The 15,008-nt window shown below is 37.6% G+C and overlaps 1 protein-coding gene across 1 annotated transcript in view; it reads left to right on the top strand.

The window, feature by feature from the left end:
• The window catches only part of CACNB3 (calcium voltage-gated channel auxiliary subunit beta 3), a 116,837-nt gene extending 102,442 nt beyond the window's left edge, over positions 1-14,395 (top strand). The window contains exons 8-12 of the mRNA XM_072399597.1: positions 3,097-3,206; positions 3,852-4,003; positions 4,822-4,917; positions 5,577-5,735; positions 6,740-14,395. Coding sequence (XP_072255698.1) covers positions 3,097-3,206; positions 3,852-4,003; positions 4,822-4,917; positions 5,577-5,735; positions 6,740-7,054 — 832 coding nt within the window. The 3' untranslated portion in view covers positions 7,055-14,395. The remainder of the gene's footprint in view (positions 1-3,096; positions 3,207-3,851; positions 4,004-4,821; positions 4,918-5,576; positions 5,736-6,739) is intronic.
• Positions 14,396-15,008: the final 613 nt, after the last annotated feature.

Below are 15,008 nucleotides of genomic sequence, written 5' to 3'. Positions count from 1 at the left end.
CGATTTTTGAAAAAATAATTAAAATAAGACACTCACCCGTTTATAAGACAGCTGCAGATATCTGATCCTGCGTGTGTGTCCTTTATGCTGGCTGCAGCGTGTGTGTCTCTGATGCTGGCTGCAGGGCGTGTCTATTCCTGAGCCAAACTGAAAGTAAAAAGCCTGCACACGATTCTGAACAAGGAAGCAAGCTGCTGATCCCTGCCCTAACGGAGATCCCTGCACTTAATTACGGGTAAGTGATCAGAAGGGGACAATGGAGTCAATGGAATAGAGTGATCAGAAGGGGACAATCATTTCATAGTGATCAGAAGGGGACAATCATTTCATAGTGATCAGAAGGGGATAATCAATGGCATAGAGTGATCAGAAGGGGATAATCAATGGCATAGAGTGATCAGAAGGGGACAATCAATGGCATAGAGTGATCAGAAGGGGACAGTCATTGCATAGAGTGATCAGAAGGGGACAATCAATGGCATAGAGTGATCAGAAGGGGACAATCAATGGCATAGAGTGATCAGAAGGGGAATTTGAACGGCACGAGTGATCAGAAGGGGAATATGAACGGCACATGAGTGATCAGAAGGGGACAATCAATGGAACATGAGTGATCATGAGTGACTTTCAACAATAAATGTGTACTGTAGTCTTCTTCATGGAAAAATAAGACATCCCCTGAAAATAAGACCCAGGGCATATTTTGGCATTTCAAAAAATATAAGAGAGTGCCTTATAATCGGGGAAACAGGGTATGAAACCAAGGAAGGGTAAAGGGACTTTTAGGCAAGAAGTATGTACATATAAGCAAATTTTCTTATTTGTATCGATACATGCACAAATACATTGTAACCATTTTTACATTTTTAAAAAAGGAACTTTATTATAAACAGTAAAAACTAACTGTTACAAAGAGAATCATGCAGACCACATATGCATGAAACATCCTCAATGCGTTTCGTGGATCTGGTCCACTTCTTCAGGAGGAATACATTTCTATAAATTAAAAGTATTTCCAAAAAACATTAATTATATATACATTTATACATTTAAATTATCAATACAATGTAATCCTTATTTGCATCCAAAAATCATGAAAAAACTCTCTTCACATACTCAGGCCGAAAGATATGTAGCGAGGCAACCAGAGAGACAGCGGAAAACAGATATCACCATCAAAAGGTCTTCTATAATACTATAAAGATACATTTTAAATAATTCTTTGACATTTTTTTATAACCAAATGGTATCCCCCTTAATATGTAAAATATGAATATTTAAATATACTTGAATATGTAAAAATATTATTATCCCACCGTGTATTTTTGATTACAAGCGTTTTAAAAAAAGGGATTAAACGCACCTAATGCTCCAATACTCATTAGTTAGGTGTTGTAGCACCACATAAGCCTAAATCATTTGTAAGCACTCTATACTACTAGTGCCTTGTGCACATGTGTTTATATGTTCCAAATAAATTAAAAGTCCAATCAAGTGAACCAACCTATGTGTTGACTATATACACCTTGTTTAAAACAAGTGAATGCCAAGAAAATGCCCTGTTAACTCCAATTAAACCATGCTTCTCAAAATCAATAAAAAATAATGAACCACCCCCTCAAATACACCAAAATAAGTTCAATGTTGCCTAGTTGTTTGATAGAATTGATTAAAGTTTGCTGCTCCTATGAATTATAATAGTTACTAATGATCACCAATTCATTGAATAATAAGTTCATTTAGATGAAGCGGCAAGTTCACCAGTTTAAAATGAATCTAAATCTCTCACCTCTTTTTAGTTGATAACCTGTTTACACCCCAGCAACCAACGTTTTGAATCATTCCATCTGAAAAAACTGCTGACAGCATAGGAAGAGGGGATGCCTGCACCTTCGTGCCCTCTCCTCCCTTATCCTCCGACCAAGTGACGGCGTTCCTCGTGGGGGGCTAAAGCCCTGCCCCTCAAGCATTAAACACAGCTCACTCAAGCAAGGGCTCATACATACTTCTAAAAAATATAATAATATAATATAATTGCTAACTGTTTTAGACTTTAGCTCTCTTCATCCAATGGGGCGCAAAGCCCCTCCATTATTACTGGAGAGGTGGTCTTCTCTGGTGGCTGGTGGTAGGGGCTTTGTCCCTTTAGGGACTCGACCGCCAGTTGGGAGGTTGCTTTGTCCTGCTGAATGCCGGCGTTCCCAAAAGCAAGATGGCTCACGTGTATTTGCGGTTTTGGCGGATCCACGTGAGCCCTTGCTTGCGTGAGCTGTGTTTCCTGCTTGAGGGGCTTCAGCCTGCCATGAGGAACGCCGTCACTTGGTCGGACCAGATCCATGAAACGTTTTGAGGATGTTTCATGCATATGTGGGCTGCATGATTCTTTTTGTAACAGTTTTTTTAAAGTTTATATTTAAGTTCCTTTTTTAAAAATTTAAAAATGGTTACAATGTATTTGTGCATGTATCGATACAAATAGGAAAATTTGCCTATATGTACATGCTTGCTTAAAAAGTCCCTTTACCCCTCCTTGGTTTCATAAAAAATATTTTTTAATTAGGAGTTTAGAGCTTTTATTATTGTTTACTCTCCCATTACTTGACTGATTCTGCGTATTTTCCATTACTGTCAAACTTTATTGAAGTAATACTTTTTATCAGTCACAAAGCACTTCTATGTACTTCACAGGCAATTTTGCTTGATGTTTCTTTCTATTCATTTTATTTTGTACCCTTGTACCTTCTCCACACGGAGCAGCTGCTCCACCACAGTCCCAACTAACCTGGCTTGGGCAGGACAAAAAAAGTAATCAATATCTGTATTCATAATGCGTTCTAGGTACAAGAAGGCCATACAGGTAATTTTGAGACTGTTACAGTACAACAACATTGTGCAAAATTAACATTTTGTTTTGTTCAGTTTTTACAGAAAACTCATACACCCCATATTAAGAAAAGTAATCCTTTTTACCTGTATATTCATATTTAAATCTCAATAGAAAAGAAAGAATTGGAACAATAAAATGACCATATTTACACATATAGTATGTATTTTTATAGTCTGAAATATTTGTTATAATCATTATGTCTTTTATAGAATCTCCATCACTCGGGTGACAGCTGACTTGTCTCTAGCCAAGCGTTCAGTACTTAATAACCCAGGACGAAGAGCCATCATTGAACGTTCAAGCACTCGCTCAAGTATTGGTGAGAACACATATAGTTTGTCCAGAAAGATTTGGGTTTATTAAGGGGATTGTGAGGGATTAGCAACAAATGGTAGGATGGCACAGTGGCAACTTCACAGACCAGCTTCAGTTTAGGGCTCCTCATAATAAGCAAAAAAGTTGTAAAGCCTAAACAGTCTTCCCTTACAGGGGGGTTTGTATAGATGAAAAAAGTCCATAAACAAAATGTTCAGCCTTCTGGCTAGCATAAACTAGTGTTTCCTCTTTGCAACAGACAGACTGACCCACAGCCAGACCAACCTACAGCACCTACTGGTTAGCACAGGGTGTGCTAAATAGGCTTCTCGGCCTTAGGAAGATGCGGGCCCTGGAATTGGGAGTCTTCCCCACCCTGCTCTTGAAGATTCCCAGTAACAGAAATTCTAAATAATCAGCAGAGAGACTCAAATGTTCCCTGCAGACACAGCATTGCTGGATTTATCTCAGATGTGGCAGATAATATTCACCATAAGCAATAATCAGATCAGTACTCCTTAACCCATTATTTTATTAGTGTAAATGTCAATGTGACTAAAGCTTCAGCCACAGCTTATAAATGGCATATACCACTTAACCATATTATTACAATAATTGTGTTCTTTATTGAAAATGTTCTATTGCGCAGCTGAGGTACAAAGTGAAATCGAGAGGATATTTGAGCTTGCCAAGACTCTCCAGCTAGTTATTCTGGATGCGGATACAATCAATCATCCTGCACAGCTGTCCAAAACATCCTTGGCACCGATCATAGTCTACGTCAAAGTTTCTTCTCCTAAGGTAGGCCGAGAGGTAGTCAGCCATCCTAGCTGATTTATTGTGGTTGTCATTGGGTGCCACATATTTACTAGCTAGATAGTTGGGGTAATTTCATATACATATAGATATATATATATATATATATATATATATATTTACAGAACTTAACATTATTGCAAACTTATTTTTTTTAGATATATTGTACATGTTTAAGTGTTAGCTTAATGTGAAGAATATTTTTACCATGTATTAATTTCTATGTAAATGTTACTTTGTATGACTTATTTTGTACATGGGGCAGCCAAGTTTGCTACCACCATAATACACAGGGCCCAGCTTTTTGCTTTATAGTACTCTACGATAGGTATGTATTGCTGTCCTTCTCATAATGCAAGTCTAGAAGTCTAAAACACTCAGTGGCAAGATTTCAAGCTCTAAATAATCCACTCTGTTTGTAGTACATAATCTACAAATTACTCGTACATAATCCACAAATTGCTGTATTTAATATTTATATCTGTTATCTATTTATCCCTCCCCACAGTCAGAAGCATTGAAATTTCACAGTACAATTAAGCAACTGCATAACAGTAGAGATGATTGTAAGAGGGTCAGGGAGGGCAATAATAACTAGTTACTTTATTAAAAAGCAAAGCATTTACTTAAGGAAATACGTCTACTGTCATCTCTGTTCTCTCTGGTTTATTTACTTATAAAGCAAAATAAAAAATATTACTTAAGATACAATAAGTACTGCAGAGTTTAGTTCTGCAAATTTAAATACACAGCCAAAGAAATGTATACATTGCTAAGGGTAGATGTGTGAACGTTTCTTCCAGGTGCTTCAGAGACTAATAAAATCCAGGGGGAAATCGCAGGTCAAACACCTCAATGTCCAGATGTTGGCTGCTGAGAAGCTGATACAGTGTCCTCCGGTAAGAAAGCACAGATGGCGTTTAGTAATACAACAACTGTATAGCTAAAATTGCAAATTGGGAATAATTTAACAATTTTCATGTATTTTGGAAGTGGATAGGTTAGTTGAAACATTGCTCTACTTAATAGAAAAGAAACAACCAAATATACTCTAGGATTTGTCGGAGGAGGAGAGGTATGGGGAGATGTCCATCTGTGTATATGCTGACAGCTGAATAAAGCTTGATAATTATTGAACTATTACATTCTGTGTTGTGTGTGCCCCCTCTTCATTTTGATTGCTTTACTACTTTTTGCCAATATAATTTTCATCTGTTTTACCCACAAGTTTTTTCTCACTGCTAGCTCAGAACCCAAAAGTAGAGGGAATGGTAACATTAAGGCTATGTGTAGGCCTCAAATTAGGAAAAAAAACTCACCAGGGAAAATCAGGGACTAATAATAGAATTTCTCATGCTGGGGTTAGGTTGTCAGCTGGAAGGGACAGAGAAGCCGATTCAAAAACAGAGCTCCGTCTAGTGGCTATGACAATTTTTCATACAAAAATACCAGAGAACCAGCCTGTAAAAATGTGAAAGTAATATAAAAAATACCTTTAAGCTACACATTCACTTTCATATCTTTATGATCTTTTTAAAATATGTATCATTGTTTATAGGAAATGTTTGATGTCATATTGGATGAGAATCAGTTGGAAGATGCCTGTGAGCACCTTGCGGAGTACATGGAGGTGTATTGGAGAGCCACACATCACCCCTCACACCAACAAACTAGCCAGAACCTAATGACACCACCCACTGCCATCCCCGGTTTACAGGTACTGCCAGGAATTATCATATCTTTCTCCAGAGCTGTAAAATAAAGTATGTAACACACCTACATCATTTACATGGGTTTTAAGTAACTTGGAAATACTGAAGAGTTTATTATTAAAGCCTTTTGCTGTAAATCAGCTGCTGTACCCAAATAAATAGGAGCCAATTTAAAAAGTAGGGGTCAGTGGCACAAAAAACAGCAATGCAGGTGGCTTAGACATGGCCGCTGCTTTTGCTATAGAGTGAATAAAGCCTATTGTGACGTAGTCCTGATTGATTTTGAAGCATGTAGGAATATAAATGGAGTTTTCATAACAGTAAATAGAGATGCGTTAGTAATGGGTGCTAAACTGCTTTACTAGTGGTCTAATCTGCAGTGAGTTCTGACCTATGGGTTCAATCCTCCGTGCTGGTAATTATTGTCAGCATGTATTGAATTTTTTTCTGCTCTTTATAAAGTGGCTGAAAGCAATTTTTCACTTACCTTTTTAATTATCTGAAACAAAGTTGGAGAACAAAAAGAAATCCTAAAAAAGCAGAACATTGGAAGGAAAATATGAAAAAAGCAAGAAGAAGTAGGAAGTATCTAGATACTTACCTGGATTATTTCCTTCTTTGAAATAGAAATGAAAGTGTCACCACCACTTTTTCCCATTCTCGGTGTAAAGTAAGATAAGTCACAAAATTCTTTAAAGTTCACATGAAGTTTTCTCACATTCTCTTGTCTAAAGTCAGTACAGCTAAAATGATGTGGCTGCATGGATAGCAGGTCACTCCCTGTCCCCAGTAGTACAGTCTAGCATTTTGTTCTAAAATATTCATGGAGTACCTACAAAAGTTTGTTTTGTTTGTGTGTGCAGATGATAATATGATATTTAAATACCGAACTTGTCATACATACACAAAACAATAAGATGACTAAGGTTGCGTGCACTTTACACTTGAAAGGCTTTTGTGTGTGTGTGTGTGTGTCTATACAGACATTTGTCACTGTTCATTTTTCTAGGACCAGCAAGTTCTTTCGGATAGAGCCAGTGAGCACTCCCCTCTGGAACGAGACAGTCTAATGCAGTCAGATGAGGCTAGCGAAACCTCTCGTAAAACCTGGACGGCCTCTTCCCAGAGGAGCTCTCGCCACATGGAGGATGAATACTCTGATGCCTACCAGGACCTGTACCAGCCTCACCGGCACCACAATAGTGGACTGCACAACACCAATGGCCATGACTCTCAGGACCGCCTTCTGGAGCGTGACTCTGAGCAGAACCACAATGACAGGAACTGGCAACGCAACCGCCCCTGGCCCAAGGACAGCTATTGAGAGGAATATCTCTCCACACACCCATCCAACACACATACACACACTTATCCTGCATGGCAGTGCATGCCATGAGGCACAGCCACCAAGTGTAAAATTTCAGGGCAGCAACAAGAGGCAAGAATGCGCGCTGGGAGAAAAGCAGCCTAATCCTGACCGGCCTGCAAAAATTCTAAGGGCAGAAGGGCTGTGTATGGTACATTTGCAGCACCTGGCTGCAATATGAGTCAGAACTCAGAGCCAAGATACAACACATATTTTTGAAATTTACAGGTAGAGGCAGTGTATTGCTGGAAATAGGTAGCAATCCTAAACATCCCCAATCACTGTCAAACCCTTTAGATCTCATAGCATTAGTTACACTACAGATACAGAATTTTTTTTATACAGGGCTTGTTATGTAATAGTGCTGAGATTCCAGCTTTACCTGCCAAGGTACAAACCTTGGGGTGTCATTATCTCCCTTGTCTATATCGAGCTGATACTACTAGGGACATTGTGATCACCACAGGATAAAGATACATCTCTGCATTTTTTTTGTAATGACACAAACTATAGCTTTTACACTTAGTTTAAAACAGGGAAGTAAATGTGTGATTGAGCATAGAATATATCTATTTTGTCTCTATCAGAGTTGCACCCCCTCAAGACATTTGGGGCAGTCCAAAGTGGCAAATTGAAGAGTTTTTCATAAAACCATCTTATATGCAGGAATCCTAAACGACAATCTGGTCATGCTGTAGAAAGTAGAGATGGCATTACATGAACAGGAATAAATCCTGTGCTCTCAGGACATTTTGGTGTAGGAAGCTGACATCAGATGCTGTAAGGTCTTGTATACATGGGCATCAGCTTGTATAATGTACAGCACACTTTACAAAACATTAGCAAAGCTTTCTGGAAACATTTAAAACACCCTTCTGCTGCAATTCTGAGATTGTAAACAAAATTTGGTAATAAAGGATGAGGTTTGGGTCTGTTGGTTTGCAGCATCCATGGGATTTGCTAATTTTGTTCAAAGTGAACTTTTAGCTGAAACGTGTACAGTATTATCTCCAGAAATAGGGAACTTATTACCAAAATAGTGCAGCACATAGCCTACTTCCTGGACAGAGTCGCAAGCTATATCTATAAAAGGATGGTTCATGGCAGCCATATTGTTAGTATTGTTATTTGGATTGGTTAGGGAGAATTTAAAATTCTGTGTGAGGATAGATACTGACTTTTATTCAGTATTTTTATGTTGGAATTGGTACTCAACCTTTATGGCAGTGCCCAGCTTTATATGTCTTAACTTGATTATTAGCAAATGGCCAGAACTGAATAAGACAATTTGTCCTATAGACATTAATGGGGTTTGCTGCAAAGTTTGCAAACTTAGATCAAGAGTCATAAAATCCTTTGTAAACTGAGCCCCAAGCAGATTGATTCATCTTGTTTGGCATGAAGGGCCTGTATGTTACATGGCAATATTGCAATTAATGGGTGCTTTAAAGGCTTTCTACCAACTGTCTAAACTATGGTGAAAGCTTTTTCAGTATCATTGTAACAGATTGCTGAATACACTCCTCATATATAAACTGAAGCCCAGGTAACCAAGGCTAATGTGAGCAGGGTAAGAAGATTGTGCTCATAAAGCTATTGCCTTTCAGGAGAAGTCAGAACAAGTCAGTCATGAATGTTCAAAACATAGCTCACAACTGTGTTACATACACTGTCAACATTGTGGATATTTTCATGCTATTTGGGTTAGATACCAGCAGTAAGTGTAAAGGCACTATGGCCCCCTAGCTTTAACAATTTGTGGATTACTGTGGCAACCCTACCATAAATGATCAATGTATCTTCCTATTCCCCATATCTGTAAATATGAAATCAGGACTTGTATAAACTCTGCTGCAAAATGACCAAACCTGACCTTAATCTATTTAGCTAGTAAAGCCACACACATTTCTAAATCATTCCACCCCGTGGGGTCTCATGGTTGTGACTGCTTTGATGGGTTTGGGATGTTAGAACAATATATTTGCTGCACAAATCTTTCTAGTCACAATTTACTGCAGCAAATACAGAAACCTTAAAATGTATTATCTAAATAAATCCTAGTGGACCATTTATCAGGTAACCTAATATCCAACCAAACATCTTGGTGCGAGCCACTTCTGGAACCTGAGGGCAGTTTCAGCATGTCTCCAACAAGTGTGGCCTACGTGTTAAGCTATGTACACATGCACAATGGTTCTCGCCCGATATTGTGCCCAGGGCCGATATCGGAAGAGAATCTGGCGTGTGTACAACACCCGTTGTTCATTGTCTGAACGACTGTCCTGGCGGATCCAAGGGAAGGGGGAGAGCGCGCAGCACGGTGCCACTTAGTAGTCCCCCCTGCATAGAGCAGGATGGTGCTGTATGCACAGCACTCATTCATGCATCATGCAGTCCTTAGTCGTTGGAAAGGATCATGAAAGATCCTTTCCGACGACTATAATTGCATGTGTGTATGCAGCTTAAGTTTGTGTGGGGACCAACTAAAATTGGACACAGATTCTGAAGTGGACATACAGCCAATGGATTGGGAGGCATACAAATAAGTTCTTTTTTTAATGATGTACTCAGTGTATTTGTAGCTAACATGGACGTCTTTAAAGCAGTAAATAGACATCATACTGGCTGTTAGCTTGGACACATACAATTTTTTTTTTTTTTTATTAGAATTCCATTAAGGATTTATCAATCCATTATTCTATTTTCTGCAAAATGCATATTTCATACCCAGAACAGTCATTTTCCAAGAAACCTTTGCAAAAATAACCTACAGTTCTTACTCTGCGGTCCTAATTATAGCCTTAAAAAAACTAATGAAGCATTTCACGAGATGTACAGAGCTTTGTGCTAGTGTATTTCTTATGTAAAGCCTCCAACACTTTAAATGCAGAAAACCTTTGTTCATTTTATTGCAGCATGCTGTGTGAAACTACTAATATTTGATAGTGTTTGCATGTGAAAACACACAGCTTCAGGCAGACCACATAAATGACAGGCGATTTATTCTGTGACAGTAAACATGGTGCTTCAGTGTTCTGTTGTGGATGTAGCTGGGTCCATATCATAAAGGGAAGATAAGGATTAGAACTCCTTTAAGAAATGTAAACAAAGTGAAATTCCACCTGAGCTTCCGTAAATAATGCCAAAAAACCCTAATGGCTGTCATTTTACCCTATAATGCATGATTCTCGGCTACTCCTAATTGAGGTTTTTAAGGATAATTAGACACCAGAAGAAAATTATATATATTGGAGTTTAGCTGTCTTCGGATGTGGTGGCTGCTTTGCTGTATACTAATAATCCTATGTGCAATAAAGATTAACAAAGGTAGACAAGTTTGAAGTCCGGCATAGTCAGGAAGTATGGTATTCTCAGGATTGGCATGTGGATAAAAAAGGAAGAAAAAAAAAACATGAAAAAGGGAAAACTTAATCAGCCAGCACCTTGTAATGACTTGTTATGCGCCATCTATAACTTTTTTCAGGGGTTTAGATATGCTTTAAGGCTTACCTCCCAAGGATGCAAAATTACATTCAGTGTTGTTCACGTGCTGATAAAACAATATCCTTTCCGTACCTTGTGGCTTTGATGTGATTGACACTAAAATGTGCCAAACACTCCGTTTGCAACCATGTCAATCAAGCCCAAAGCATTTCTACACCCAAACTGCCTTCATTTTCATTTAAATACTTACTATGTATGAACTGAGCAAAGCCTGTTTTTTGCATGTTGTTTACACCATACAAAAAAAAGTTTTTTTTGTAAATTAATTATCATATTGAAAGCAAAGACACTTTTTGTGTTATACTCAAAATTTTAATTAGAAAGAATTGTAAGATCAGTTAAATGGCCCTTCAGATACTTGCAGTTGATCACAAGGATTGATTTAAATCAAATAGAATATCAAAAATAACATTAAGAAAATCATGTAGGATCAGAATTTTGTTTGGAAAAATTCCAACCACAAAATGACGCTCAACATATTGTGTAAAATAGCAATGATAGGCAGCCCAGGACATATTATATTATTAAAAATGGGCAGTTGGGTGGAAATTAGTAGTAAGCCAGTGGAAAATGTTATAAAAGCTCTACAAGTTCGTATTTACCAGATATCTGTTCAGCACCTTGAACTTGCAGGTGCCAGGCACCACAAAATGAATGTGTATAGGTGCCTTTGGGGTATTGGGAGAATCTGTAAATACCTTACACAGAGCCAGCAGACAATCAGAAGTTTAAATATGGCTTCTTAGTGTAATAGGAAGACTAACAATCATGGTGAAATCTTATAGTCCAATGTAAAGAGCTAGATATACACTCAACAAACTTTAGAGCTCATTGGAGGTTTTTCCCTCAAAGACATATTCAGCTCGCAACTCCACATATAGCCAGTTCCCTGGTATAGTGCACTGTCCCACTCCATGGATAAATCCTCAATAAATACAGATACAGCCTAAGATCACTGCCATTATCCACAAAATAAAAAATAATAAAAAATATTCTCTATGAAGCAATGCAGCCCTGGTGTCAGGGGGTAATTGTACACTCTGCCCTGATCAAAGTATGGGGCCCAGAAATTTCTAATGGTGGCCCAGCCTAGTGTACATTATAAAACTTTCGGAAGTCACTAATGAATTTAGGTGTTTAACTGTAGTTTACTATCTACATTCTAAATTTTACTGCCATAACTCCAAACATTCCTGAACCAAATACCAGAATAATGTATACCAAGCTTTAGACTGGCCTAAGTTGTCTTGATTTACACACATAGGGCCATGTTGACAATCTGCTAGATTGGACTAATTGGTCCAAAAAATGTAAACCTGCATTGACCCCCCATATTTGGTCCTAATATATAATACAACATAAATTGATGCAGTCAGTAGTCTTTTGCAAAACAAGACCATGTGCCTCTAAATGTTTTCATTAAATGTTCCCTTTTGGCATTCAGGTTTCACTTGGCCCATTTATATCCTAACACAAAGCCTTAGTAGCATATTGTATATACAGAATATTGAGATGCACCTTCAGGATAGTGAGACTGTTGTCTTGGAAGCTTCAGCATGCACAGAAATGATCTACAAAATCATACAGCCTTATTATTGCGGGTCGAATAGATTCAGAGGTGGTGCAACCACTAGGTATTTTTATTAAATTATATTAAGAGGTTTTTAAACCATTTTAAATCTATAGATAAAAAGGGACAAACACATAATGATGACTATCCCCACCTTATTAGATTTAAAAAGATGAATATATATATACACATATATATATACATATATTATACATTGCCTATATAACTATTATATCCATAGGTTTACAAGACACAATCAGCTTTAACTAGCATGTTTGCACAGGTATGGGAAGAGGGGATGTAATATCTTTCTTTCCAATAAATCTAGGGCTAGTGGAATCACACAGTTATGTTGATCTGTCTGTTCACTAACCATCCATTATCAATCCGCAAGCTCTGTAAAGGTTTATCAGTAATGCACTTTTAGATTTTGCTTCCAAACTTTCCAGAAAAAAAATCTTGGCTCTCAATAGTCTACCTTTTTGTAAATATATGAATATTATACAAAGTGATGTCTATTGTACAGCCAAGCAAGTAACAATTAAAAGTCTTCCTAATCATTCCACAATCTAGAGATAGAAGAATGGGAAGCTGTGCAGTAAGGTAATACTACTGTATGTGTAACTGGTCCATTTCCTATGTAATGTGTGTGGTGCAGATAAATTACTGTGTCCTTTCATGCAGCAGCTTGATTTTCTGTAGGAAGTCTTGTAGCCTTAGGGTCTCTCGGCCTATGTACAGCTCTGTTTCCATGTAACAACTGGCTGACGTCAAGCAGATGGTTCAGCTCACCTTTGTCATTCATTTCCTTCTATCTCCTTGGCAGCTCCGGAATACATTATGGCTCAATGAATGTTTGTGCTAGGACTATGAACAGCCCTCATGACATGCATCACAACATATTACACGGCACATTATTCCAGAACAAAGTGGGAAAGATAATCCAGTGTATTGCTGCTGACTATACACACTATGCTGTACAACATATCAGTTATTAGAGCAGTGCTCGCCATGCTGGATCAATCAGGAGTGCTAGCAAAGTGCAGGGACTGTGTTTTTTTATTATTCAATGTCAAAAGCATGTTTAAGTTGTACAATAATGTTCTTTTTCCTGTCCATGTTTCATTGGCAGAATGCAGCACACAGTAGCGTAGAACAAATGACTTGCTTTTTTTCCATGTAGATCATTAGCTGATCAAATATACAAGGACCATTCACTGCTAAATGTCCATTTTGTGAATTAAAATGATAATCATAAAAATGAAGCCTTATTAAAAATGTTATCAGTTTATATTTATCTAAAGGATTGTAAATCCCCATCCGTGTCAATCTCCCAGAATTCCTATTCATCATTGGTTGTTGTAACAGGCCAGTGCTAAATCAGCAGACAGGAATGACACATCACACAGATGAATGATTGTGAACTCCATTGTTGTGACCTGACAACCAATCTCCTACAGAAATATAGGAATCTAGTAATAAAATCTATTACTATGCTGCTAAAATTAAAATCTGTTTGTCTTTAATTATAGTAACCTATAACCAAGCAATCAAATTGGAATCAGTTCTAGACTGGTAACAGCTACAATCTACAAGGTTACCACAAGAGATGAAACATCTGTGTTTTGTGTAATTGTTGTCAATGGCTCCTAATGAGGCTAAATTGCAGGCATGCAGCCACAAACTTGTATGTGATAGATCCACATTTTGTTTAATGCTCTGCCATAGGCTTTTCAGTAATCCCCTCAGCCATTATAGAATGTTACCCTTTGTATGGCATGTTTGAATGTTTTAATCAGTTTGCACATAACAAGGTAGAAATAAATGTTGCACCTATGTATCAGAGCCTGCACGTAAGAAAAAGCAAGTATCCACTCTAGAGAATGCTCCTTTGGTTATCTCTGATGTTCTACCTGTAAATAGTGGATCTCTCCAATCTTCACTTTTTGGAAACCATTTTTTCTACAGTTCATTGTAAGATGTTTATGGGTTTTCTAAAAATGAATGAAACAAAGAATTATGTTGGCATAACTGTGTTTCTTTTTAATGAAGTAGGAAAAAAAGTGTTTTATTGTTTAAAGGAATTCTATGTTTACAATTTTACCCCTTCTGTACTTGAACAGCCTGTAACAAGATGTTATTTATGTTCCTCTTGGTGCCATCTTCTGTCTTCTATCTTCAAGATTCTATATGTTAATAGCAGAAATATATATACAGCAAATCTATGGGAGCTGACACTGTCCAATCTTCTGTTAAGGTGCACGTTCTAGGGAAGTCATACTTATCACTGCATTACGAATTACAAACAATATGTCAATGGCCGAAACAAGCATGTGGTCAGTGAAGTGCTAGGCCACTCTTTAAACCCATCCTCATTTCTTCATGAGACACAACACTTTATTAGACCTTAGGTCAGCAACATTAATTCTAATATTTCTATCCATTTTTGTTGCTTTTTTGAGTCCATTTGGAGAGATATATTTTCTCCCCATATTCCAACATGTATGTACAATTTTAAGAGAAATAGTGAAAGGATAATGAGGTGGCGGACCATGGAAAACTGCTGTAATGAACGCTGAATACCCGCCACCTACGACTACCAGAACAATTGTAGTCTTAACCTTTTTAATTGTAAACTGCCATATAAAGATTTTTTTTTTTTCGCTCGGATTTTTTTTTAAAGAGACATTTACATACATTACAGCTACCAAAAAACTGGACCTTTCCGTTATGAGCATGTGATTAATATGCAGTTCTAGGCCAATCACCAGGCTGGAAACTGCTATGTAATAGAAGGGTGCACATCATCAACCTAGGACAAGCTCTGATGTCATTTCA

This window comes from Pyxicephalus adspersus, chromosome 1, assembly GCF_032062135.1.
Source record: "Pyxicephalus adspersus chromosome 1, UCB_Pads_2.0, whole genome shotgun sequence".
Classification (NCBI taxonomy): domain Eukaryota; kingdom Metazoa; phylum Chordata; class Amphibia; order Anura; family Pyxicephalidae; genus Pyxicephalus; species Pyxicephalus adspersus.
This window is presented reverse-complemented; position numbering and strand designations above follow the sequence as displayed.